The sequence below is a fragment of the Hyla sarda genome, chromosome 7, assembly GCF_029499605.1.
Source record: "Hyla sarda isolate aHylSar1 chromosome 7, aHylSar1.hap1, whole genome shotgun sequence".
Lineage (NCBI taxonomy): Eukaryota > Metazoa > Chordata > Amphibia > Anura > Hylidae > Hyla > Hyla sarda.
Window position 1 is genome coordinate 2,387,157 of NC_079195.1, and position 27,663 is coordinate 2,414,819.

At 33.5% G+C, this 27,663-nt stretch overlaps 1 protein-coding gene across 1 annotated transcript; it reads right to left on the minus strand.

Moving 5' to 3' along the window:
• Positions 1–918: 918 nt before the first annotated feature.
• LOC130282637 (glycine N-acyltransferase-like protein 2) lies at positions 919–27,493 on the minus strand. Its single transcript, XM_056531083.1, has 5 exons — positions 26,859–27,493; positions 26,665–26,772; positions 26,415–26,541; positions 25,247–25,385; positions 919–1,516 (listed from the first exon to the last, which is right to left on the minus strand). Exons 1-5 carry the CDS (start codon positions 26,934–26,936, stop codon positions 1,117–1,119), a joined length of 852 nt encoding a protein of 283 aa, XP_056387058.1. The 5' UTR covers positions 26,937–27,493; the 3' UTR covers positions 919–1,116.
• Positions 27,494–27,663: the final 170 nt, after the last annotated feature.

A 27,663-nucleotide genomic window follows, 5' to 3' on the forward strand; every position in this document is an offset into this window, starting at 1 on the left:
CAGACCCCCCACGATCAGACACATCAAACCCCCCCCCCCCCCCGATCAGTCACATCAGACCCCTCAAGATCTGTCACATCAGACCCTCATGATCAGACACATTGAACCCCCACGATCAGCCACATCAATCCACCCCCCCCCAATCAGTCACATCAGACCCCCATCATCAGACACATCAAACCCCCCTATCAGACACATTGACACATCAGACCCCCTCAATCAGACACATCAAACCCCCCATGATCAGACACATCAGACCCCCCTCAATCAGACACATCAGACACCCCCCATGATCAGACCAGTTCAATTCAGAAGGTGAGGTCTGGAGAACTAAGAGGTAAGAGACAAGTCCTGTGCTGGAGATGGCAGTGGGTCCGGGAGGTCAGACCCACCACAATTAGTCACATCAGACCCCCCACGATCAGACACATCAAACCCCCCCCCCCCCCCCGATCAGTCACATCAGACCCCTCAAGATCTGTCACATCAGACCCTCATGATCAGACACATTGAACCCCCACGATCAGCCACATCAATCCACCCCCCCCAATCAGTCACATCAGACCCCCCATCATCAGACACATCAAACCCCCCTATCAGACACATTGACACATCAGACCCCCTCAATCAGACACATCAAACCCCCCATGATCAGACACATCAGACCCCCCTCAATCAGACACATCAAACCCCCCGATCAGACATATCAGACCCCCCTCAATCAGACACATCAAACCCCCCTCAATTAGACACATCAGACCCCCCCTCAATCAGACACATAACCCCCCCCCGATCAAACATATCAGAACCCCCTCAATCAGACACATGAAACCCCCCACGATCAGACACATCGAACCCCAGTATCAGACACGTCAGACCTCCAACAATCAGACAAATCAGACCCCCATGATTAGACACATCAGACCCCCATGATCAGACACATCGGACCCCCCACGATCATTCACATCAGACTACCCCACAATCAGACACATCAGATCCCCACGATCAGACACATCGGACCTCCCACGATCAGACACATTAAACCCCCATGGTGAGAAAAATCCTGCATCCTGTGAAGTTTTATTAGCTGAATAACCCCTTAAACTTATACCTCTTCTAGGACGGCTTAAAACTCCATTGCTCCCAATGGCCTAGTGGAGAGAACCCCGCTGCCCTGCAGGCTGTCTGACTCTTTGTGTTGTCAGCTGCTATATGACAGTAGAGTGGAACTCCTCTTGAAGCCATTATGGAGGCCAGTCTTGTGACTACATCATGGAACACCCCTTGGCTTCTGTAGGCGTCCTCAGTGTACCCCATGCGGACTTCAGCAGACTGCTCGCTTAACACCCAGGCAATAGGTGGCCGTCCGGCTTCACTTCTAGCGGACATGGTAGGAAACATCTGGATGCATCTTCTGATATATCTCTCGCTGCGCTCATTTCTGCCAAAGCCCCATTGTGCATTGACATGGACGGCTTCATCCGGGTCTAGTGCAGAGAAGTGAAGGCTAATAGTCCTGTGGAATGAAGATGGTAAGAAGCTATAGTAATATAGTAAGATGATCTAGTAATATAGTAAGATGATCTAGTAATATAGTAAGATGATCTAGTAATATAGAATGATGATCTAGTAATATGGTAAGAAGCTATAGTAATATAGTAAGATGATCTAGTAATATGGTAAGATGATCTAGTAATATAGTAAGATGATCTAGTAATATAGTAATATAGTAAAATGATCTAGTAATATAGTAAGATGATCTAGTAATATAGTAAGATGATCTACTAATATAGAAGGACGATCTAGTAATATGATAAGAAGCTATAGTAATATAGTAAGATGATCTAGTAATATAGTAAGATGATCTAGTAATATAGTAAGATGATCTAGTAATATAGTAAGATGATCTAGTAATATGGTAAGATGTTGTAGTAATATAGTAAGATGATCTAGTAATATAGTAAGATGATCTGGTAATATAGTAAGATGATCTGGTAATATAGTAAGATGATCTAGTAATATAGTAAGATGATCTAGTAATATAGTAAGATGATCTAGTAATATAGTAAGATGATCTGGTAATATAGTAAGATGATCTAGTAATATAGTAAGATGTTCTAGTAATATAGTAAGATGATCTAGTAATATAGAAAGATGTAGTAATGTAGTAATATAGTAAGATGATCTAGTAATATAGAAAGATGTAGTAATATAGTAAGATGATCTAGTAATATAGTAAGATGATCTGGTAATATAGTAAGATGTTGTAGTAATATAGTAAGATGATCTAGTAATATAGTAAGATGATCTAGTAATATAGTAAGATGATCTAGTAATATAGTAAGATGTTCTAGTAAAATAGTAAGATGATCTAGTAATATAGAAGGACGATCTAGTAATATGGTAAGATGTTGTAGTAATATAGTAAGAAGCTCTAGTAATATAGTAAGATGATCTAGTAATATAGTAAGATGATCTAGTAATATAGTAAGATGATCTGGTAATATAGTAAGATGATCTAGTAATATAGTAAGATGATCTAGTAATATAGTAAGATGATCTAGTAATATAGTAAGATGATCTAGTAATATAGTAAGATGTAGTAATATAGTAAGATGATCTGGTAATATAGTAAGATGATCTAGTAATATAGTAAGATGATCTAGTAATATAGTAAGATGATCTAGTAATATAGTAAGATGTAGTAATATAGTAAGATGATCTAGTAATATAGTAAGATGATCTAGTAATATGGTAATATGATCTAGTAATGTAGTAAGATGATCTAGTAATATAGTAAGATGATCTAGTAATATAGTAAGATGTAGTAATATAGTAAGATGATCTAGTAATATGGTAAGATGATCTAGTAATGTAGTAAGATGATCTAGTAATATAGTAAGATGATCTAGTAATATAGTAAGATGTAGTAATATAGTAAGATGATCTAGTAATATAGTAAGATGATCTAGTAATATAGTAATATAGTAAAATGATCTAGTAATATAGTAAGATGATCTAGTAATATAGTAAGATGATCTAGTAATATGGTAATATGATCTAGTAATATAGTAAGATGATCTAGTAATATAGTAAGATGATCTAGTAATATAGTAAGATGTTCTAGTAATATAGTAAGATGATCTAGTAATATAGTAAGATGATCTAGTAATATAGTAAGATGTTCTAGTAATATAGTAAGATGATCTAGTAATATAGTAAGATGTTCTAGTAATATAGTAAGATGATCTAGTAATATAGTAAGATGATCTAGTAATATAGTAAGATGATCTAGTAATATAGTAAGATGATCTAGTAATATAGTAAGATGCTCTAGTAATATAGTAAGATGATCTAGTAATATAGTAAGATGATCTGGTAATATAGTAAGATGATCTAGTAATATAGTAAGATGATCTAGTAATATAGTAAGATGATCTAGTAATATAGTAAGATGATCTAGTAATATAGTAAGATGTAGTAATATAGTAAGATGATCTGGTAATATAGTAAGATAATCTAGTAATATAGTAAGATGATCTAGTAATATAGTAAGATGATCTAGTAATATGGTAAGATGATCTAGTAATGTAGTAAGATGATCTAGTAATATAGTAAGATGATCTAGTAATATAGTAAGATGTAGTAATATAGTAATATAGTAAGATGATCTAGTAATATAGTAAGATGATCTAGTAATATAGTAAGATGATCTAGTAATATAGTAAGATGTTCTAGTAATATAGTAAGATGATCTAGTAATATAGTAAGATGATCTAGTAATATAGTAAGATGTTCTAGTAATATAGTAAGATGATCTAGTAATATAGTAAGATGATCTAGTAATATAGTAAGATGATCTAGTAATATATTAAGATGATCTGGTAATATAGTAAGATGATCTAGTAATATAGTAAGATGATCTAGTAATATAGTAAGATGTTCTAGTAATATAGTAAAATGATCTAGTAATATAGTAAGATGATCTAGTAATATAGTAAGATGATCTAGTAATATAGTAAGATGATCCAGTAATATAGTAAGATGATCTGGTAATATAGTAAGATGATCTAGTAATATAGTAAGATGATCTAGTAATATAGTAAGATGATCTGGTAATATAGTAAGATGATCTAGTAATATAGTAAGATGATCTAGTAATATAGAAAGATGTAGTAATATAGTAAGATGATCTAGTAATATAGTAAGATGATCTAGTAATATAGAAAGATGTAGTAATATAGTAAGATGATCTAGTAATATAGTAAGATGATCTAGTAATATAGTAAGATGATTTAGTAATATAGTAAGATGTTCTAGTAAAATAGTAAGATGATCTAGTAATATAGAAGGACGATCTAGTAATATGGTAAGATGTTGTAGTAATATAGTAAGATGCTCCAGTAATATAGTAAGATGATCTAGTAATATAGTAAGATGATCTGGTAATATAGTAAGATGCTCTAGTAATATAGTAAGATGATCTAGTAATATAGTAAGATGATCTGGAAATATAGTAAGATGATCTCGTAATATAGTAAGATGATCTAGTAACATAGTAAGATGATCTAGTAATATAGTAAGATGATCTAGTAATATAGTAAGATGATCTAGAATTATAGTAAGATGATCTAGTAATATAGTAAGATGATCTAGTAATATAGTAAGATGATCTAGTAATATAGTAAGATGTTCTAGTAATATAGTAAGATGATCTAGTAATATAGTAAGATGATCTAGTAATATAGTAAGATGATCTAGTAATATAGTAAGATGATCTAGTAATATAGTAAGATGATCTGGTAATATAGTAAGATGATCTAGTAATATAGTAAGATGATCTAGTAATATAGTAAGATGATCTAGTAATATAGAAGGACGATCTAGTAATATGGTAAGAAGCTATAGTAATATAGTAAGATGATCTAGTAATATAGTAAGATGATCTAGTAATATAGTAAGATGATCTAGTAATATAGTAAGATGATCTGGTAATATAGTAAGATGATCTAGTAATATAGAAGGACGATCTAGTAATATGGTAAGATGATCTAGTAATATAGTAAGATGATCTAGTAATATAGTAAGATGTTCTAGTAAAATAGTAAGATGATCTAGTAATATAGAAGGACGATCTAGTAATATGGTAAGATGTTGTAGTAATATAGTAAGAAGCTCTAGTAATATAGTAAGATGATCTAGTAATATAGTAAGATGATCTGGTAATATAGTAAGATGCTCTAGTAATATAGTAAGATGATCTAGTAATATAGTAAGATGATCTGGTAATATAGTAAGATGATCTAGTAATATAGTAAGATGATCTAGTAATATAGTAAGATGATCTAGTAATATAGTAAGATGATCTAGTAATATAGTAAGATGTAGTAATATAGTAAGATGATCTGGTAATATAGTAAGATAATCTAGTAATATAGTAAGATGATCTAGTAATATAGTAAGATGATCTAGTAATATGGTAAGATGATCTAGTAATGTAGTAAGATGATCTAGTAATATAGTAAGATGATCTAGTAATATAGTAAAATGTAGTAATATAGTAAGATGATCTAGTAATATAGTAAGATGATCTAGTAATATAGTAAGATGATCTAGTAATATAGTAAGATGTAGTAATATAGTAAGATGTTCTAGTAATATAGTAAGATGATCTAGTAATATGGTAAGATGATCTAGTAATGTAGTAAGATGATCTAGTAATATAGTAAGATGATCTAGTAATATAGTAAGATGTAGTAATATAGTAAGATGATCTAGTAATATGGTAAGATGATCTAGTAATGTAGTAAGATGATCTAGTAATATAGTAAGATGATCTAGTAATATAGTAAGATGTAGTAATATAGTAAGATGATCTAGTAATATAGTAAGATGATCTAGTAATATAGTAATATAGTAAAATGATCTAGTAATATAGTAAGATGATCTAGTAATATAGTAAGATGATCTAGTAATATAGTAAGATGATCTAGTAATATAGTAAGATGTTCTAGTAATATAGTAAGATGATCTAGTAATATAGTAAGATGTTCTAGTAATATAGTAAGATGATCTAGTAATATAGTAAGATGATCTAGTAATATAGTAAGATGATCTAGTAATATAGTAAGATGATCTAGTAATATAGTAAGATGCTCTAGTAATATAGTAAGATGATCTAGTAATATAGTAAGATGATCTGGTAATATAGTAAGATGCTCTAGTAATATAGTAAGATGATCTAGTAATATAGTAAGATGATCTGGTAATATAGTAAGATGATCTAGTAATATAGTAAGATGATCTGGTAATATAGTAAGATGCTCTAGTAATATAGTAAGATGATCTAGTAATATAGTAAGATGATCTGGTAATATAGTAAGATGATCTAGTAATATAGTAAGATGATCTGGTAATATAGTAAGATGATCTAGTAATATAGTAAGATGATCTGGTAACATAGTAAGATGATCTAGTAATATAGTAAGATGATCTAGTAATATAGTAAGATGATCTAGTAATATAGTAAGATGATCTAGTAATATAGTAAGATGTAGTAATATAGTAAGATGATCTGGTAATATAGTAAGATAATCTAGTAATATAGTAAGATGATCTAGTAATATAGTAAGATGATCTAGTAATATGGTAAGATGATCTAGTAATGTAGTAAGATGATCTAGTAATATAGTAAGATGATCTAGTAATATAGTAAGATGTAGTAATATAGTAATATAGTAAGATGATCTAGTAATATAGTAAGATGATCCAGTAATATAGTAAGATGATCTAGTAATATAGTAAGATGTTCTAGTAATATAGTAAGATGATCTAGTAATATAGTAAGATGATCTAGTAATATAGTAAGATGTTCTAGTAATATAGTAAGATGATCTAGTAATATAGTAAGATGATCTAGTAATATAGTAAGATGTTCTAGTAATATAGTAAAATGATCTAGTAATATAGTAAGATGATCTAGTAATATAGTAAGATGATCCAGTAATATAGTAAGATGATCTGGTAATATAGTAAGATGATCTAGTAATATAGTAAGATGATCTAGTAATATAGTAAGATGATCTGGTAATATAGTAAGATGATCTAGTAATATAGTAAGATGATCTAGTAATATAGAAAGATGTAGTAATATTGTAATATAGTAAGATGATCTAGTAATATAGTAAGATGATCTAGTAATATAGAAAGATGTAGTAATATAGTAAGATGATTTAGTAATATAGTAAGATGTTCTAGTAAAATAGTAAGATGATCTAGTAATATAGAAGGACGATCTAGTAATATGGTAAGATGTTGTAGTAATATAGTAAGATGCTCCAGTAATATAGTAAGATGATCTAGTAATATAGTAAGATGATCTGGTAATATAGTAAGATGCTCTAGTAATATAGTAAGATGATCTAGTAATATAGTAAGATGATCTGGAAATATAGTAAGATGATCTCGTAATATAGTAAGATGATCTAGTAACATAGTAAGATGATCTAGTAATATAGTAAGATGATCTAGTAATATAGTAAGATGATCTAGTAATATAGTAAGATTATCTAGTAATATAGTAAGATGATCTGGTAATATAGTAAGATGATCTAGTAATATAGTAAGATGCTCTAGTAATATAGTAAGATGATCTAGTAATATAGAAGGACGATCTAGTAATATGGTAAGAAGCTATAGTAATATAGTAAGATGATCTAGTAATATAGTAAGATGATCTAGTAATATAGTAAGATGATCTGGTAATATAGTAAGATGATCTAGTAATATAGAAGGACGATCTAGTAATATGGTAAGATGATCTAGTAATATAGTAAGATGATCTAGTAATATGGTAAGATGATCTAGTAATATAGTAAGATGAACTAGTAATATAGTAAGATGATCTAGTAATATAGTAAAATGATCTAGCAATATAGTAAGATGATCTCGTAATATAGTAAGATGATCTAGTAAAATAGAAGGACGATCTAGTAATATGGTAAGATGTTGTAGTAATATAGTAAGATGCTCTAGTAATATAGTAAGATGATCTAGTAATATAGTAAGATGATCTGGTAATATAGTAAGATGATCTAGTAATATAGTAAGATGATCTAGTAATGTAGAAGGACGATCTAGTAATATGGTAAGAAGCTATAGTAATATAGTAAGATGATCTACTAATATAGTAAGATGATCTAGTAATATAGTAAGATGATCTAGTAATATAGTAAGATGATCTAGTAATATAGTAAGATGATCTGGTAATATAGTAAGATGATCTAGTAATATAGTAAGATGATCTAGTAATATAGAAGGACGATCTAGTAATATGGTAAGATGATCTAGTAATATAGTAAGATGATCTAGAAATATAGTAAGATGATCTGGTAATATAGTAAAATGATCTAGTAATATAGTAAGATGATCTAGTAATATAGAAGGACGATCTAGTAATATGGTAAGAAGGTATAGTAATATAGTAAGATGATCTAGTAATATAGTAAGATGATCTAGTAATATAGTAAGATGATCTAGTAATATAGTAAGATGATCTGGTAATATAGTAAGATGATCTAGTAATATAGTAAAATGATCTAGTAATATAAAAGGACGATCTAGTAATATGGTAAGATGATCTAGTAATATAGTAAGATGATCTAGTAATATAGTAAGATGATCTAGTAATATAGTAAGATGATCTAGTAATTTAGTAAGATGTTGTAGTAATATAGTAAGATGATCTAGTAACATAGTAAGATGATCTAGTAATATAGTAAGATGTTCTGGTAATATAGTAAGATGATCTGGTAATATAGTAAGATGATCTAGTAATATAGTAAGATGTTCTAGTAATATAGTAAGATGATCTAGTAATATAGTAAGATGATCTAGTAATATAGTAAGATGTTCTAGTAATATAGTAAGATGATCTAGTAATATAGAAAGATGATCTAGTAATATAGTAAGATGATCTAGTAATATAGTAAGATGATCTAGTAATATACTAAGATGATCTAGTAATATAGTAAGATGATCTAGTAATATAGTAAGATGATCTGGTAATATAGTAAGATGATCTAGTAATATAGTAAGATGTTGTAGTAATATAATAAGACGATCTAGTAATCTAGTAAGACGATCTAGTAATATAGTAAAATGATCTAGTAATATAGTAAGATGATCTAGTAATATAGTAAGATGATCTAGTAATATAGTAAGATGATCTAGTAATATAGTAAGATGATCTAGTAATATAGTAAGATGATCTAGTAATATAGTAAGATGTTGTAGTAATATAGTAAGATAATCTAGTAATATAGTAAGATGATCTAGTAATATAGTAAGATGATCTAGTAATATAGTAAGATGATCTAGTATTATAGTAAGATGATCTAGTAATATAGTAAGAAGATCTAGTAGTATAGTAAGATGATCTCGTAATACAGTAAGATGATCTAGTAGTATAGTAAGATGATCTAGTAATATAGTAAGATGATCTGGTAATATAGTAAGATGATCTAGTAATATGGTAAGATGATCTAGTAATATAGTAAGATGATCTAGTAATATAGTAAGATTTTGTAGTAATATAGTTAGATGTTCTAGTAATATAGTAAGATGATCTAGTAATATAGTAAGATGATCTAGTAATATAGTAAGATGATCTAGTAATATAGTAAGATGTTGTAGTAATATAGTAAGATGATCTAGTAATATAGTAAGTTGATCTAGTAATATAGTAAGATGATCTAGTAATATAGTAAGATGTTGTAGTAATATACTAAGATGATCTAGTAATATAGTAAGATGATCTAGTAATATAGTAAGATGTTCTAGAGATATAGTAAGATGATCTAGTAATATAGTAAGATGATCTAGTATTATAGTAAGAAGTTCTAGAGATATAGTAAGATGATGTAGTAATATAGTAAGATGTTCTAGTAATTTAGTAAGATGATCTAGTAATATGGTAAGATGATCTAGTAATATAATAAGATGATCTAGTAATATAGTAAGATGATCTAGTAATATAATAAGATGATCTAGTAATATAGTAAAATGATCTAGTAATATAGTAAGATGTTCTAGTAATATAGTAAGATGATCTAGTAATATAGTAAGAGGATCTAATAATATAGTAAGATGATCCAGTAATATAGTAAGATGATCTAGTAATATGGTAAGATGATCTAGTAATATAATAAGATGATCTAGTAATCTAGTAAGACGATCTAGTAATATGGTAAGATGATCTAATAATATAGTAAGATGATCAAGTAATATAGTAAGATGTTGTAGTAATATAGTAAGATGATCTAGTAATATAGTAAGATAATATAGTAATATAGTAAGATGATCTAGTAATATAGTAAGATGTTGTAGTAAAATACTAAGATGATCTAGTAATATAGTAAGATGATCTAGTAATATAGAAAGATGATCTAGAGATATAGTAAGATGATCTAGTAATATAGTAAGATGATCTAGTATTATAGTAAGATGTTCTAGAGATATAGTAAGATGTTCCAGTAATATAGTAAGATGATCTAGTAATATGGTAAGATGATCTAGTAATATAATAAGATGATCTAGTATTCTAGTAAGACGATCTAGTAATATGGTAAGATGATCTAATAATATAGTAAGATGATCAAGTAATATAGTAAGATGATCTAGTAATATAGTAAGATGATCTAGTAATATAGTAAGATGATCTAGTAATATAGTAAGATGATCTAGTAATATAGTAAGATGTTCTAGTAATATAGTAAGATGATCTAGTAATCTAGTAAGACGATCTAGTAATATGATAAGATGTTCTAGTAATATAGTAAGATAATCTAGTAATATAGTAAGATGATCTAGTAATATAGTAAGATGATCTAGTAATATAGTAAGATGTTCTAGTAATATAGTAAGATGATCTAGTAATATGGTAAGATGATCTAGTAATATGGTAAGATGATCTAGTAATATGGTAAGATGATCTAGTAATATGGTAAGATGATCTAGTAAGATGTTCTAGTAATATAGTAAGATGATCTAGTAATATAGTAAGATGATCTAGTAAGATGTTCTAGTAATATAGTAAGATGATCTAGTAATATGGTAAGATGATCTAGTAATATGGTAAGATGATCTAGTAAGATGTTCTAGTAATATAGTAAGATGATCTAGTAATATGATAAGATGATCTAGTAAGATGTTCTAGTAATATAGTAAGATGATCTAGTAATATGGTAAGATGATCTAGTTATATAATAAGAAGATCTAGTAATATAGTAAGATGATCTAGTAATATAGTAAGATGATCTAGTAATATAGTAAGATGATCTGGTAATATAGTAAGATGATCTAGTAATATAGTAAGATGATCTAGTAATATAGTAAGATGATCTAGTAATATAGTAAGATGTTCAAGTAATATAGTAAGATGATCAAGTAATATGGTAAGATGATCTGGTAATATAGTAAGATTATCTAGTGATATAGTAAGATGTTCTAGTAATATAGTAAGAGGAACTAATAATATAGTAAGATGATCCAGTAATATAGTAAGATGATCTAGTAATATGGTAAGATGATCTAGTAATATAATAAGATGATCTAGTAATCTAGTAAGACGATCTAGTAATATGGTAAGATGATCTAATAATATAGTAAGATGATCAAGTAATATAGTAAGATGTTGTAGTAATATAGTAAGATGATCTAGTAATATAGTAAGATGATCTAGTAATATAGTAAGATGATCTAGTAATATAGTAAGATGTTGTAGTAATATACTAAGATGATCTAGTAATATAGTAAGATGATCTAGTAATATAGTAAGATGATCTAGTAATATGGTAAGATGATCTAGTAAGATGTTCTAGTAATATAGTAAGATGATCTAGTAATATAGTAAGATGATCTAGTAAGATGTTCTAGTAATATAGTAATATGATCTAGTAATATGGTAAGATGATCTAGTAATATGGTAAGATGATCTAGTAAGATGTTCTAGTAATATAGTAAGATGATCTAGTAATATGGTAAGATGATCTAGGAAGATGTTCTAGTAATATAGTAAGATGATCTAGTAATATGGTAAGATGATCTAGTAATATAATAAGAAGATCTAGTAATATAGTAAGATGATCTAGTAATATAGTAAGATGATCTAGTAATATAGTAAGATGATCTGGTAATATAGTAAGATGATCTAGTAATATAGTAAGATGATCTAGTAATATAGTACGATGATCTAGTAATATAGTAAGATGTTCTAGTAATATAGTAAGATGATCAAGTAATATGGTAAGATGATCTGGTAATATAGTAAGATGATCTAGTGATATAGTAAGATGTTCTAGTAATATAGTAAGAGGAACTAATAATATAGTAAGATGATCCAGTAATATAGTAAGATGATCTAGTAATATGGTAAGATGATCTAGTAATATAATAAGATGATCTAGTAATCTAGTAAGACGATCTGGTAATATGGTAAGATGATCTAATAATATAGTAAGATGATCAAGTAATATAGTAAGATGATCTAGTAATATGGTAAGATGATCTAGTAATATAGTAAGATGTTGTAGTAATATAGTAAGATGATCTAGTAATATAGTAAGACGATCTAGTAATATGATAAGATGTTCTAGTAATATAGTAAGATAATCTAGTAATATAGTAAGATGATCTAGTAATATAGTAAGATGATCTAGTAATATAGTAAGATGTTCTAGTAATATAGTAAGATGATCTAGTAATATGGTAAGATGATCTAGTAATATAGTAAGATGATCTAGTAATATAGTAAGATGATCTAGTAATATAGTAAGATGTTCTAGTAATATAGTAAGATGATCTAGTGATATAGTAAGATGATCTAGTAATATAGTAAGATGATCTAGTAATATAGTAAGATGATCTAGTAATATAGTAAGATGTTCTAGTAATATAGTAAGATGATCTAGTAATATGGTAAGATGATCTAGTAATATAGTAAGATGATCTAGTAATATAGTAAGATGATCTAGTAATATAGTAAGATGTTCTAGTAATATAGTAAGATGATCTAGTGATATAGTAAGATGATCTAGTAATATAGTAAGATGATCTGGTAATATAGTAAGATGATCTAGTGATATAGTAAGATGATCTAGTAATATAGTAAGATGATCTGGTAATATAGTAAGATGATCTAGTAATATAGTAAGATGATCTAGTAATATAGTACGATGATCTAGTAATATAGTAAGATGTTCTAGTAATATAGTAAGATGATCAAGTAATATGGTAAGATGATCTGGTAATATAGTAAGATGATCTAGTGATATAGTAAGATGTTCTAGTAATATAGTAAGAGGAACTAATAATATAGTAAGATGATCCAGTAATATAGTAAGATGATCTAGTAATATGGTAAGATGATCTAGTAATATAATAAGATGATCTAGTAATCTAGTAAGACGATCTAGTAATATGGTAAGATGATCTAATAATATAGTAAGATGATCAAGTAATATAGTAAGATGTTGTAGTAATATAGTAAGATGATCTAGTAATATAGTAAGATGATCTAGTAATATAGTAAGATGATCTAGTAATATAGTAAGATGTTGTAGTAATATACTAAGATGATCTAGTAATATAGTAAAATGATCTAGTAATATAGTAAGATGATCTAGTAATATAGTAAGATGTTCTAGAGATATAGTAAGATGATCTAGTAATATAGTAAGATGATCTAGTATTATAGTAAGATGTTCTAGAGATATAGTAAGATGATCTAGTAATATAGTAAGATGTTCCAGTAATATGGTAAGATGATCTAGAAATATGGTAAGATGATCTAGTAATATAATAAGATGATCTAGTAATCTAGTAAGACGATCTAGTAATATGGTAAGATGATCTAATAATATAGTAAGATGATCAAGTAATATAGTAAGATGATCTAGTAATATGGTAAGATGATCTAGTAATATAGTAAGATGTTGTAGTAATATAGTAAGATGATCTAGTAATATAGTAAGACGATCTAGTAATATGATAAGATGTTCTAGTAATATAGTAAGATAATCTAGTAATATAGTAAGATGATCTAGTAATATAGTAAGATGATCTAGTAATATAGTGAGATGTTCTAGTAATATAGTAAGATGATCTAGTAATATGGTAAGATGATCTAGTAATATAGTAAGATGATCTAGTAATATAGTAAGATGATCTAGTAATATAGTGAGATGTTCTAGTAATATAGTAAGATGATCTAGTAATATGGTAAGATGATCTAGTGTTATAGTAAGATGTTCTAGTAATATAGTAAGATGATCTAGTGATATAGTAAGATGATCTAGTAATATAGTAAGATGATCTGGTAATATAGTAAGATGATCTAGTGATATAGTAAGATGATCTAGTAATATAGTAAGATGTTCTAGTAATATAGTAAGATGATCAAGTAATATGGTAAGATGATCTGGTAATATAGTAAGATGATCTAGTGATATAGTAAGATGTTCTAGTAATATAGTAAGATGATCTAGTAATATAGTAAGATGATCTGGTAATATAGTAAGATGATCTAGTGATATAGTAAGATGATCTAGTAATATAGTAAGATGATCTGGTAATATAGTAAGATGATCTAGTAATATAGTAAGATGATCTAGTAATATAGTAAGATGATCTAGTAATATAGTAAGATGTTCTAGTAATATAGTAAGATGATCAAGTAATATGGTAAGATGATCTGGTAATATAGTAAGATGATCTAGTGATATAGTAAGATGTTCTAGTAATATAGTAAGATGATCTGGTAATATAGTAAAATGATCTAATGATATAGTAAGATGATCTAGTAATAAGATCTAGTAATATAGTAAGATGTTCTAATAATATAGTAAGATGATCTAGTAATATGAAGAGATGATCTAGTAATATAGTAATATGATCTAGTAATATAGTAATATGATCTAGTGATATAGTAAGATGATCTGGTAATATAGTAAGATGATCAAGTAATATAGTAAGATGTTCTAGTAATATAGTAAGATGATCTAGTAATATAGTAAGACGATCTAGTAATATGATCTATTAATATAGTAAGATGATCTAGTAATATAGTAAGATGATCTAGTAATATAGTAAGATGATCTAGTAATATGATCTAGTAATATAGTAAGATGTTCTAGTAATATAGTAAGATAATCTAGTAATATAGTAAGATGATCTGGTAATATAGTAAGATGATCTAGTGATGTAGTAAGATGATCTAGTAATATAGTAATATGATCTGGTAATATAGTAAGATGATCTAGTAATATAGTAAAATGATCTAGTAATATAGTAAGATGTTCTAGTAATATAGTAAGATGATCAAGTAATATGGTAAAATGATCTAGTAATATAGTAAGATGATCTGGTAATATAGTAAGATGATCTAGTAATATAGTAAAATGATCTAATGATATAGTAAGATGATCTAGTAATATAGTAAGATGATCTAGTAATATAGTAAGATGATCTAGTAATATAGTAAGATGTTCTAGTAATATAGTAAGATGATCTAGTAATATAGTAAGATGATCTAGTGATATAGTAAGATGATCTGGTAATATAGTAAGATGATCTAGTAATATAGTAAGATGATCTAGTGATATAGTAAGATGATCTGGTAATATAGTAAGATGATCTAGTAATATAGTAAGATGATCTAGTAATATGATCTAGTAATATAGTAAGATGATCTAGTAATATAGTAAGATGTTCTAGTAATATAGTAAGATGATCTGGTAATATAGTAAAATGATCTAATGATATAGTAAGATGATCTAGTAATATAGTAAGACGATCTAGTAATATGATCTAGTAATATAGTAAGATGATCTAGTAATATAGTAAGATGATCTAGTAATATAATAAGAAGATCTAGTAATATAATAAGATGATCTAGTAATATAGTAAGATGTTCTAGTAATATAGTAAGTGTCACGATTCGGCTTACAGGTTGTGGATCCACTGTGTCAGTGAGGGATTGGCGAGGACCGTGCCGGTGGACCGGTTCTAAGTGGCTACTGGTGTTCACCAGAGCCCGCCGCAAAGCGGGATGGTCTTGCTGCGGCGGTAGCAACCAGGTCGTATCCACTAGCAGCGCGCCAGCACATGACAACCGGGGACGGGGACGGGTAAGTGACTTGGGATGCGATTCGCGAGCGGGCGCGTCCCGCTATGCGAATCGCATCCCCGCCGGCAATGTCAGTGCAGCGCTCCCGGTCAGCGGATCTGACCGGGGCGCTGCAGGGAGACAGACGCCGTGAGTGCTCCGGGGAGGAGCAGGGACCCGGAGCGCTCGGCATAACAGTAAGATGATCTAGTAATATAGTAAGATGATCTAGTAATATAGTAAGATGTTCTAGTAATATAGTAAGATGATCTAGTAATATGAAGAGATGATCTAGTAATATAGTAATATGATCTAGTAATATAGTAATATGATCTAGTAATATAGTAAGATGATCTGGTAATATAGTAAGATGATCTAGTAATATAGTAAGATGTTCTAGTAATATAGTAAGGTGATCTAGTAATATAGTAAGATGTTCTAGTAATATAGTAAGGTGATCTAGTAATATAGTAAGATGATCTAGTAATATGATCTAGTAATATAGTAAGATGTTCTAGTAATATAGTAAGACGATCTAGTAATATGATCTATTAATATAGTAAGATGATCTAGTAATATGATCTAGTAATATAGTAAGATGATCTAGTAATATAGTAAGATGATCTAGTAATATGATCTAGTAATATAGTAAGATGTTCTAGTAATATAGTAAGATGATCTAGTAATATGATCTATTAATATAGTAAGATGATCTAGTAATATAGTAAGATGATCTAGTAATATAGTAAGATGATCTAGTAATATGATCTAGTAATATAGTAAGATGTTCTAGTAATATAGTAAGATGATTGTTACGCCGAGCGCTCCGGGTCCTTGCTCCTCCCCGGAGCGCTCGCGGCGTTTCTCTCTCTGCAGCGCCCCGGTCAGACCCGCTGACCGGGAGCGCTGCACTGACACTGCCGGCGGGGATGCGATTTGCATAGCGGGATGCGCCCGCTCGCGAATCGCATCCCAAGCTCTCTAAGATTTAAAGGGCCAGTGCACCAGTGATTGGTGCCTGGCCCAATCAGCCTAATTGGCTTCCACCTGCTCCCTGTCTATATTACCTCACTTCCCCTGCACTTCCCTGCCGGATCTTGTTGCCTTGTGCCAGTGAAAGCGTTTAGTGTTGTCCAAAGCCTGTGTTCCAGATCTCCTGCTATCCTCATTGACTACGAACCTTGCCGCCTGCCCCGACCTTCTGCTACGTCTGACCTTGCCTCTGCCTAGTCCTTCTGTCCCACGCCTTCTCAGCAGTCAGCGAGGTTGAGCCGTTGCCGGTGGATATGACCTGGTTGCTACCGCCGCAGCAAGACCATTCCGCTTTGCGGCGGGCTCTGGTGAAAACCAGTAGCAACCCTAGAACCGGTCCACCGACACGGTCCACGCCAATCCCTCGCTGACACAGAGGATCCACATCCAGCTAGCCGAATCCTAACAATGATCTAGTAATATAGTAAGATTATCTAGTAATATAGTAAGATGATCTAGTAATATGAAGAGATGATCTAGTAATATAGTAAGACGATCTAGTAATATGATCTATTAATATAGTAAGATGATCTAGTAATATAGTAAGATGATCTAGTAATATAATAAGATGATCTAGTAATATAGTAAGATGATCTAGTAATATAGTAAGATGATCAAGTAATATGGTAAGATGATCTAGTAATATGGTAAGATGATCTAGTAATATAATAAGAAGATCTAGTAATATAGTAAGATGATCTAGTAATATAGTAAGATGATCTAGTAATATAGTAAGAAGATCTAGTAATATAGTAAGATGATCTAGTAATATAGTAAGATGATCTAGTAATATAGTGAGATGATCTAGTAATATAGTGAGATGATCTAGTAATATAGTAAAATGATCTAGTAATATAGTAAGATGTTCTAGTAATATAGTAAGATGATCTAGTAATATAGTAAGATGATCTAGTAATATGGTAAGATGATCTAGTAATATGGTAAGATGATCTAGTAATATAGTAAGATGATCTGGTAATATAGTAAGATGATCTAGTAATATAGTAAGATGATCTAGTAATATAGTAAGATGATCTAGTAATATAGTAAGATGATCTAGTAATATGGTAAGATGATCTAGTAATATGGTAAGATGATCTAGTAATATAGTAAGATGATCTAGTAATATAGTAAGATGATCTAGTAATATAGTAAGATGATCTAGTAATATAGTAAGATGATCTAGTAATATAGTAAGATTATCTAGTAATATAATAAGATGATCTAGTAATATAATAAGATGATCTAGTAATATGGTAAGATGATCTAGTAATATGGTAAGATGATCTAGTAATATAGTAAGATGATCTAGTAATATAGTAAGATGATCTAGTAATATAGTAAGATGATCTAGTAATATGGTAAGATGATCTAGCAATATGGTAAGATGATCTAGTAATATAGTAAGATGATCTAGTAATATAGTAAGATGATCTAGTAATATAGTAAGATGTTCTAGTAATATAGAAAGATTTAGTAATATAGTAATATAGTAAGATGATCTAGTAATATAGTAAGATGATCTAGTAATATAGTAAGATGCTCTAGTAATATAGTAAGATGATCTAGTAATATAGTAAAATGATCTAGTAATATAGTAAGATGATCTAGTAATATAGTAAGATGATCTAGTAATATAGTAAGATGATCTAGTAATATAGTAAGATGATCTGGTAATATAGTAAGATGATCTAGTAATATAGTAAGATGTTCTAGTAATATAGTAAGATGTAGTAATATAGTAAGATGATCTAGTAATATAGTAAGATGATCTAGTAATATAGTAAGATGATCTAGTAATATAGTAAGATGCTCTAGTAATATAGTAAGATGATCTAGTAATATAGTTAGATGATCTAGTAATATAGTAAGATGATCTAGTAATATAGTAAGATGTAGTAATGTAGTAAGATGATCTGGTAATATAGTAAGATAATCTAGTAATATGGTAAGATGATCTGGTAATATAGTAAGATGATCTAGTAATATAGTAAGATGATCTAGTAATATGGTAAGATGATCTAGTAATGTAGTAAGATGATCTAGTAATATAGTAAGAGGATCTAGTAATATAGTAAGATGTAGTAATATAGTAATATAGTAAGATGATCTAGTAATATAGTAAGATGTAGTAATGTAGTAAGATGATCTGGTAATATAGTAAGATAATCTAGTAATATGGTAAGATGATCTGGTAATATAGTAAGATGATCTAGTAATATAGTAAGATGATCTAGTAATATGGTAAGATGATCTAGTAATATAGTAAGATGATCTAGTAATATAGTAAGATGCTCTAGTAATATAGTAAGATGATCTAATAATATAGTAAGATGATCTAGTAATATAGTAAGATGATCTAGTAATATAGTAAGATGTAGTAATATAGTAAGATGATCTGGTAATATAGTAAGATAATCTAGTAATATAGTAAGATGATCTAGTAATATAGTAAGATGATCTAGTAATATGGTAAGATGATCTAGTAATGTAGTAAGATGATCTAGTAATATAGTAAGAGGATCTAGTAATATAGTAAGATGTAGTAATATAGTAATATAGTAAGATGATCTAGTAATATAGTAAGATGTTCTAGTAATATAGTAAGATGCTCTAGTAATATAGTAAGATGATCTAGTAATATAGTAAGATGATCTAGTAATATAGTAAGATGATCTAGTAATATAGTAAGATGTAGTAATATAGTAAGATGATCTAGTAATATAGTAAGATGATCTGGTAATATAGTAAGATGATCTGGTAATATAGTAAGATAATCTAGTAATATAGTAAGATGATCTGGTAATATAGTAAGATGATCTAGTAATATAGTAAGATGCTCTAGTAATATAGTAAGATGATCTAGTAATATAGTAAGATGATCTAGTAATATAGTAAGATGATCTAGTAATATAGTAAGATGTAGTAATATAGTAAGATGATCTGGTAATATAGTAAGATAATCTAGTATATAGTAAGATGATCTAGTAATTGTTACGCCTAGCGCTCCGGGTCCCCGCTCCTCCCCGGAGCGCTCACGGCGTCCTTCTCCCTGCAGCTCCCCGGTCAGCGCTGACCGGGAGCGCTGCTCTGCCATGGCCGTTGGGGATGCGATTCGCACAGCGGGACGCGCCCGCTTGCGAGTCGCATCCCAGGTCACTTACCCGTTCCCGTCTCCTGCGGTCATGTGCTGGCGCGCGCGGCTCCGCTCTCTAGGGCGCGCGCGCGCCAGCTCCCTGAGACTTAAAGGGCCAGTGCACCAATGATTGGTGCCTGGCCCAATTAGCTTAATTGGTTCCCACCTGTTCCCTGCTTATATCTAGTCTCCTCCCTTGCACTCCCTTGCCGGATCTTGTTGCCTTAGTGCCAGTGAAAGCGTTCTTGTGTGTTTATACCCTGTGTACCAGAACTATTGCTATCTCCCCTGACTACGAACCTTGCCGCCTGCCCCCGACCTTCTGCTACGTCCGACTTTGCTTCTGCCTACTCCCTTGTACCTCGCCTATCTTCAGCAGCCAGAGAGGTGCCGTTGCTAGTGGATACGACCTGGTCACTACCGCCGCAGCAAGACCATCCCGCTTTGCGGCGGGCTCTGGTGAAAACCAGTAGTGTCTTAGAACCGGTCCACTAGCACGGTCCTCGCCATCCCTCTCTGGCACAGAGGATCCACCTCCTGCCAGCCGGCATCGTGACAGTAGATCCGGCCATGGATCCCGCTGAAGTTCCTCTGCCTGTTGTCGCCGACCTCCCCACACTGGTCGCCCAGCAAGCCCGACAGATTGCCCAACAAGATCACCAGCTGTCGTACTTGACCACCATGACTCAGCAACTCCAGTCGCAGCTACAGCAGATTCAGTCTCAGCTACAGCAGCAGCAACCATCTCCTCCGCCAGCTCCTGCACCTCTTCCGCAGCGAGTGGCCACTCCTAGCCTCCGCCTGTCTTTGCCGGACAAATTTAATGGGGACTCTAAGTTTTGCCGTGGCTTCCTTTCCCAATGTTCCCTGCATCTGGAGATGATGTCGGATCAGTTTCCTACTGAAAGGTCTAAGGTGGCTTTCGTAGTCAGCCTTCTGTCTGGAAAAGCCCTGTCATGGGCCACACCGCTCTGGGACCGCGATGACCCTGTCACTGCCTCTGTACACTCCTTCTTCTCGGAAATTCGAAGTGTCTTTGAGGAACCTGCCCGAGCCTCTTCTGCTGAGACTGCCCTGCTGAACCTGGTCCAGGGTAATTCCTCCGTTGGCGAGTACGCCATACAATTCCGTACTCTTGCTTCTGAACTATCCTGGAATAATGAGGCTCTCTGCGCGACCTTTAAAAAAGGCCTATCCAGCAACATTAAGGATGTTCTGGCCGCACGAGAGACTCCTGCTAACCTGCATGAACTCATTCATCTAGCCACTCGCATTGACATGCGTTTTTCTGAGAGGCATCAAGAGCTCCGCCAGGAAAAGGACTTAGATCTCTGGACACCTCTCCCACAGTCTCCACTGCAATCTGCGCCTAGGCCTCCCGCCGAGGAGGCCATGCAAGTGGATCGGTCTCGCCTGACCCTGGAAGAGAGGAATCGCCGTAAGGAAGAGAATCTTTGTTTGTACTGTGCCAGTACTGAACATTTTCTGGTGGATTGCCCAATCCGTCCTCCACGTCTGGGAAACGCACGCTCGCACTCAGCTCTCGTGGGTGTGGCGTCTCTTGATGCCAAGTCGGCTTCTCCACGTCTCACGGTACCTGTTCGGATTTCCACTTCAGCCAGCTCTCCCCTCTCAGCCGTGGCCTGCCTGGACTCTGGAGCTTCTGGGAATTTTATTCGGGACTCCTTTGTGAATAAATTCCGGATTCCGGTGACCCGTCTTGTCAAGCCACTCCACATTTCCGCGGTCAACGGAGCCAGGGTGGACTGTACCATACGTTTCCGCACGGAGCCCCTTCTTATGAGCATCGGATCTCACCACGAGAGGATTGAACTTTTGGTCCTCCCCAATTGCACCTCGGAAATTCTCCTTGGACTTCCCTGGCTTCAACTTCATTCCCCAACCCTGGATTGGTCCACTGGGGAGATCAAGAGTTGGGGGTCCTCTTGTTCCAAGAACTGTCTAAAACCGGTTCCCAGTAACCCTTGCCGTAACTCTGTGGTTCCTCCTGTATCTGGTCCCCCTAAGGTCATTAAGGACTCTGCCTGCCACAGGAAATGCCCCTCCCCCCCTCCCAGTTCCATCAGGCAAGCTTCTGTGTCCCCTCATGGCCCTCGTCCTGGTGTCACACTGCCCCGTGCCAGGTCCCGCCCTCTGCCCTCTCTCCCCATTCCTACTCCTGCGGTTCTGCCTGCCGTTGAGGAATCCCTCCATCCTTTCCCGGTGTCCTCATCCCAGGGGAGGCAGTTACCCGATAAAGAGAAGGGGAGACCTAAGGGGGGGGGTACTGTTACGCCTAGCGCTCCGGGTCCCCGCTCCTCCCCGGAGCGCTCACGGCGTCCTTCTCCCTGCAGCTCCCCGGTCAGCGCTGACCGGGAGCGCTGCTCTGCCATGGCCGTTGGGGATGCGATTCGCACAGCGGGACGCGCCCGCTTGCGAGTCGCATCCCAGGTCACTTACCCGTTCCCGTCTCCTGCGGTCATGTGCTGGCGCGCGCGGCTCCGCTCTCTAGGGCGCGCGCGCGCCAGCTCCCTGAGACTTAAAGGGCCAGTGCACCAATGATTGGTGCCTGGCCCAATTAGCTTAATTGGTTCCCACCTGTTCCCTGCTTATATCTAGTCTCCTCCCTTGCACTCCCTTGCCGGATCTTGTTGCCTTAGTGCCAGTGAAAGCGTTCTTGTGTGTTTATACCCTGTGTACCAGAACTATTGCTATCTCCCCTGACTACGAACCTTGCCGCCTGCCCCCGACCTTCTGCTACGTCCGACTTTGCTTCTGCCTACTCCCTTGTACCTCGCCTATCTTCAGCAGCCAGAGAGGTGCCGTTGCTAGTGGATACGACCTGGTCACTACCGCCGCAGCAAGACCATCCCGCTTTGCGGCGGGCTCTGGTGAAAACCAGTAGTGTCTTAGAACCGGTCCACTAGCACGGTCCTCGCCATCCCTCTCTGGCACAGAGGATCTACCTCCTGCCAGCCGGCATCGTGACAGTAATATAGTAAGATGATCTAGTAATATGGTAAGAGGATCTAGTAATATAGTAAGATGTAGTAATATAGTAATATAGTAAGATGATCTAGTAATGTAGTAAGATGATCTAGTAATATAGTAAGAGGATCTAGTAATATAGTAAGATGTAGTAATATAGTAAGATGATCTAGTTATATAGTAAGATGATCTAGTAATATAGTAAGATGATCTAGTAATATAGTAAGATGATCTAGTAATATAGTAAGATGATCTAGTAATATAGTAAGAGGATCTAGTAATATAGTAAGATGTAGTAATATAGTAAGATGATCTAGTAATATAGTAAGATGATCTAGTAATATAGTAAGATGATCTAGTAATATAGTAAGATGTTGTAGTAATATAGTAAGATGATCTAGTAATATAGTAAGATGATCTAGTAATATGGTAAGATGATCTAGTAATGTAGTAAGATGATCTAGTAATATAGTAAGAGGATCTAGTAATATAGTAAGATGTAGTAATATAGTAATATAGTAAGATGATCTAGTAATATAGTAAGATGATCCAGTAATATAGTAAGATGCTCTAGTAATATAGTAAGATGATCTAGTAATATAGTAAGATGATCTAGTAATATAGTAAGATGATCTAGTAATATAGTAAGATGTAGTAATATAGTAAGATGATCTGGTAATATAGTAAGATAATCTAGTAATATAGTAAGATGATCTGGTAATATAGTAAGATGATCTAGTAATATAGTAAGATGCTCTAGTAATATAGTAAGATGATCTAGTAATATAGTAAGATGATCTAGTAATATAGTAAGATGATCTAGTAATATAGTAAGATGTAGTAATATAGTAAGATGATCTGGTAATATAGTAAGATAATCTAGTAATATAGTAAGATGATCTGGTAATATGGTAAGAGGATCTAGTAATATAGTAAGATGTAGTAATATAGTAATATAGTAAGATGATCTAGTAATGTAGTAAGATGATCTAGTAATATAGTAAGAGGATCTAGTAATATAGTAAGATGTAGTAATATAGTAAGATGATCTAGTAATATAGTAAGATGATCTAGTAATATAGTAAGATGATCTAGTAATATAGTAAGATGATCTAGTAATATAGTAAGATGATCTAGTAATATAGTAAGATGCTCTTAATATAGATTCATCTCCTTTATATTAATTTCCTATATATTAATTTGTCTCCTATAGATTCATTTCCTATAGATCAGTCTTCTATCGATTTTTCTCCTATTGATTAATCTCCTATAGATGTGTCCCCTATTTTTCTCCTGTATATTTGTGTCCTATATATTTTTCTCCTAAAGATTAGTTTCCTATAGATTCATCTCCTATACATTTGTCTCCTATAGATTTGTCTCCTATAGATTTGTCTCCTATAGATTTGTCTCCTGTAGATTTGTCTCCTATAGATTTGTCTTCTATAGATTTGTCTCCTGTATATTTGTCTCATATTGATTTGTCGCCTATAGATTTGTCTCCTGTATATTTGTCGCCTATAGATTTGTCTACTATAGATCTGTCTCCTGTAGATTAATCTTTTACAGATTTGTCTCCTATAGAATAGTGTCCTATAGGTTGTCTTCTATATATTAATTTCCTATAGATCAGACTTCTATGGATTTTTCTCCTATAGATTAATCTCCTACATATTTGTCTTCTATAGATTCATCTCCTATAGATTCCTCTCCAATAGAATATTCTCCTACAGATTTGTCTTCTATGAATTTGTCTCCCATAGATTTGCCTCATATAGATTCACCTCATATAGATTCCTCTCCTATAGATTTGTCTCCTACAGATTCCTTTGGTTTAACAGAATAAACCAAACCTACGAAGGGCTTTAGATCTTGTCAGTAGAGAAGGTTTGCGGTGAGATAAGTCCTAGGGATGAAGTGTCTGTCACCTTCTATGGCGGCCATCGTCTTCTTCCCTTGTACTTGTGGCTCCCTCTTTCCTGTATAATACATTACTTGTCCTCTCCATACGGCCTCCATACCTGGAACTGATCTTATGAAGAACATTCCCCAGCTGGGGCTGACAACCTGCATATAAATCACACAGATCTGAGGGTAGGTTCACACTCTATACTAATTATATGGTATAACAGGAAGGCCTTTGTATACCCCAGCGTGTCCCCACCAGATCCATTCATATCAATGAGCCGAATGTAGTATAAAGGTGACTATGCTTGGTGAGGGCAGGCTGGTATACATCAGCATAACTCTCTCCAGTATACCTCTAAATTAGCATTGTGTTAAAAAACCTAAACTGTCAAATACTTTTTTCTAAGGACACTTTGGGTTTGGCAGAACCAATACCAGACTCCAAACAAAACCCCAGACAGACCAGACCCTAGACCATATTTCAGAGCAGACTCCAGACTAGACTCCAGTCCAGATCCCAGACCAGACCCCAGACCAAACAAGACCAGACCCCAAACCAGACTCGACTCCAGACCAGACCCCTAGACAAGACCCCAGACCAGACCAACACACTAGACTCCAGAGTAGACTCCAGACCAGACCCCAAACTAGACTCCAGACCAGACCCAAGACTAAACTCCAGAGCCGACTCCAAACCAGACCCCACACCAGACTCCAGACAAGACCCCGGACTCCAGACCAGACTCCAGACCAGACTCGACTCCAGAACAGACCGCTAGACCAGTCCCCAGACTCCAGAGCAGACCCCCACACTAGACTCCAGACCAGACCCCACACTAGACTCCAGAGTAGACTCCAGACCCCAGACTAGACTCCAGAGCAGACTGCAGACTAGACTGTAGACTAGACTCTAGACCACACCCCAGACCAGACTCCAAAGCAGACCCCAGACCAGACTCCAGAGCAGACTTCAGACCAGACCCCAGACCAGACCCCAGATTAGACTCCAGACCAGACACCAGAACAGACCCCAGACCCAGCTAGATGAAATAATTATGGGGTCCACTGTTACCATTAGAAATTAAAACCAATGACCCATGATTGGCTCCAAATTGAACCTTCAAGTTGTCTTCTGCCCAGCCCTTGGGGTTCACCATTGTGTCACGTGGCCATTAGTCATCTTCTTACCTTGTATCTGTAACTTCTGCTTCCAGTTTACAGTTTTTGGATCTTCCAGCATTTGGCTGAGGTTCTGAGGATCTTTGCTGAAGAGAAAATATGTGTTAGTGTAAACATCCAAGTCATCTGTCATCTCCTAGGGAGGGAAAAAGAAAATTGGAATAATATTACTACCAGGAACCAAGGAAATAAACTAAAGGTAATGATTCTGATGACAGGACGACACAGGAAAGAGGACAACATTACAGGGACTACTCACCTCCAGAGGGGGGCGACATATTACAGAGGTAAAGTCGGGCCACTGGTCCACCAGTACTTGGAGTCTGAAGGGGTTATTACACATCACATGATGGATCGCACCGTGCACCTGCGTGATGGCCAAAAACAGGAGTGGTTCTTCAGAGCAGATTAGTCTTAGCCGGATTTGTAATCCAAACCGTATCATGTTCTTACCTTCAGGGATTCTGGAAAGCCATGTCTCAGTAGGTTCCTCAGTGCGGTCAGCTTGGCAGAGCAGGTCAGGAGAAGCATTCTGCACAAAATTCTGGACACTTCTGGTTTTGCTGGTTTCCAAATTGTGTAAAGTTTCTAAACCATGAAGGTCGCAACACCTAATTCACTCCCTCAATGAAGTAAAATGTAAAAAAAAAAGATGTTTCTGGCCTGTGATGGTCTGGATGACCCATAGTTCTTGTAACCTTACAATAAACAGTAATATGTCGGCCCATCATTTCGCAAACCGCCGTTCATAAATTCATAAATCTTTCAAATAAGGCCTGGACTTAGGCCCTTGGACTCTGAAGCCTAAATAAATGCAGACCCCAGATTAGACACCTAAATGAATACAAACCCCACATCAGACACCTAAATAAATACCAAAAAACTCCAGACCCCTAAATAAATATGAACCCTGGATCCCTAAATAAATAAATACCCCTGACCAGACCCCTAAATAAATCCAGACCCCAGACCTGACCCCTTAATAAATACAAACCTCCGATTAATTAGACACCTAAATAAATACAAATCCCAGATCAGACACCTAAATAAATACCAAAAAACTCCAGACCCCTAAATAAATATGAACCCCTGACCAGACCCCTAAATATATACAGACCCCAGACCTGACCCCTTAATAAATACAAACCTCAGATTAATTAGACACCTAAATAACTACAAACCCCAGATCAGGCTCCCACATAAAAACAAACCCCAGATTAGGCCCCTAAATAAATAGAGACCCCAGACTTAAACCCCT